Source organism: Colobus angolensis, unplaced genomic scaffold, assembly GCF_000951035.1.
Source record: "Colobus angolensis palliatus isolate OR3802 unplaced genomic scaffold, Cang.pa_1.0 Scaffold170, whole genome shotgun sequence".
Taxonomy (NCBI): Eukaryota; Metazoa; Chordata; class Mammalia; order Primates; family Cercopithecidae; genus Colobus; species Colobus angolensis.
The window spans coordinates 753,642-754,726 of NW_012114822.1; the positions used below are offsets into that span (position 1 = coordinate 753,642).

Sequence of the window (1,085 nt, forward strand, 5' to 3'; positions counted from 1 at the left end):
GGTCTTGCAGCTCATCTGACATATAGAAAATACAACTTAAACAGCTTTCTAGAAGGTTCTTGGCCTTCGCAGAAGATGGCACTGCCCTGGAGATTCCCATTTGTACAGCCTCCAGGAGTGAACTGATGTCAGGCCACCAGGAGAGATGATCCCAGACACGTCTGCAGGTTCACTGTCAGTGAAGACTTGGATGTATTGGCATGGGATTCCCACTGCCAAAATGGGCTGGAGCCCGGACGTCCAGGGAAAAATACCACGAACAAGTGGGGTGCACACCATGCCTGTAAGAAACTCACTAGCAGGACAAGCCTGGCCTGAATTACGTTTGGGCAAACATAAGTGTTTAAAAGAGTTGTGTCGCTCCCAGCCAGGATTTTAAACCACCTGATACCTAACAAATGCTCTGAACTCACTCACTCATGGGTGGACTCAGGCCCAGAGCTTGTTCACTAACATGCAGGGGAAGACGTCATGTTTCTGAGGCTTGTCTTTTTGTTTGTTTGTTTGTTTTTTCTGAAACGCGGTCTTGCTCTGTCACCCAGGCTGGAGTGCAGTGGTGCAGTCATGGCTCCCTACAGCTTCAGCCCCCTGGGCTCAAGCCGTCCTTTCTTCAGCCTCCAGAGTAGTTGGGACCACACATGTGTGCCCCACGCCCGGCTACTTTTTATATTTTTAGTAGAGATGGGGTTTCGCCATGTTGCCCAGGCTGATCTCAAACTCCTGAGTTCAAGCGATCCTCCTGCCTCAGCCTCCTAAAGTGCTGGGACTACAGACGTGAGCCATCGCGCCTGGCCTCTAAGGCTTTTCTCTTTAGGCCGAAGCACTTGACAATACCTCCATGACAGCCGGGAATTTCTTCCTGGATGGACTCTCCCTGTTCGTCATGTAACTGACCAGGGGGACCCCAGATGCTGCCCTCTGAGCCCTGGCTCCCCCGACATTCGCTGTTACCTGCTGACTGAAGGTCACATTCCTTCTCCTGCTAGTTTCGGGACCCCCTCCTCCGGCTGTGTCCGGGATGGCCAAGGTTTGGGGCCTCTTCAGAATCCCTGACGATCTTGGCTTAGAGGTGTCCAAGGAGCCCA

General features: G+C 52.4%; 1 protein-coding gene across 1 annotated transcript in view; it reads right to left on the minus strand.

Moving 5' to 3' along the window:
- SLC45A1 (solute carrier family 45, member 1) overlaps window positions 1-1,085 on the minus strand; it is a 34,119-nt gene that overhangs the window by 12,472 nt on the left and 20,562 nt on the right. Inside the window, exon 6 of the mRNA XM_011938301.1 lies at window positions 952-1,083. Coding sequence (XP_011793691.1) covers window positions 952-1,083 — 132 coding nt within the window. The remainder of the gene's footprint in view (window positions 1-951; window positions 1,084-1,085) is intronic.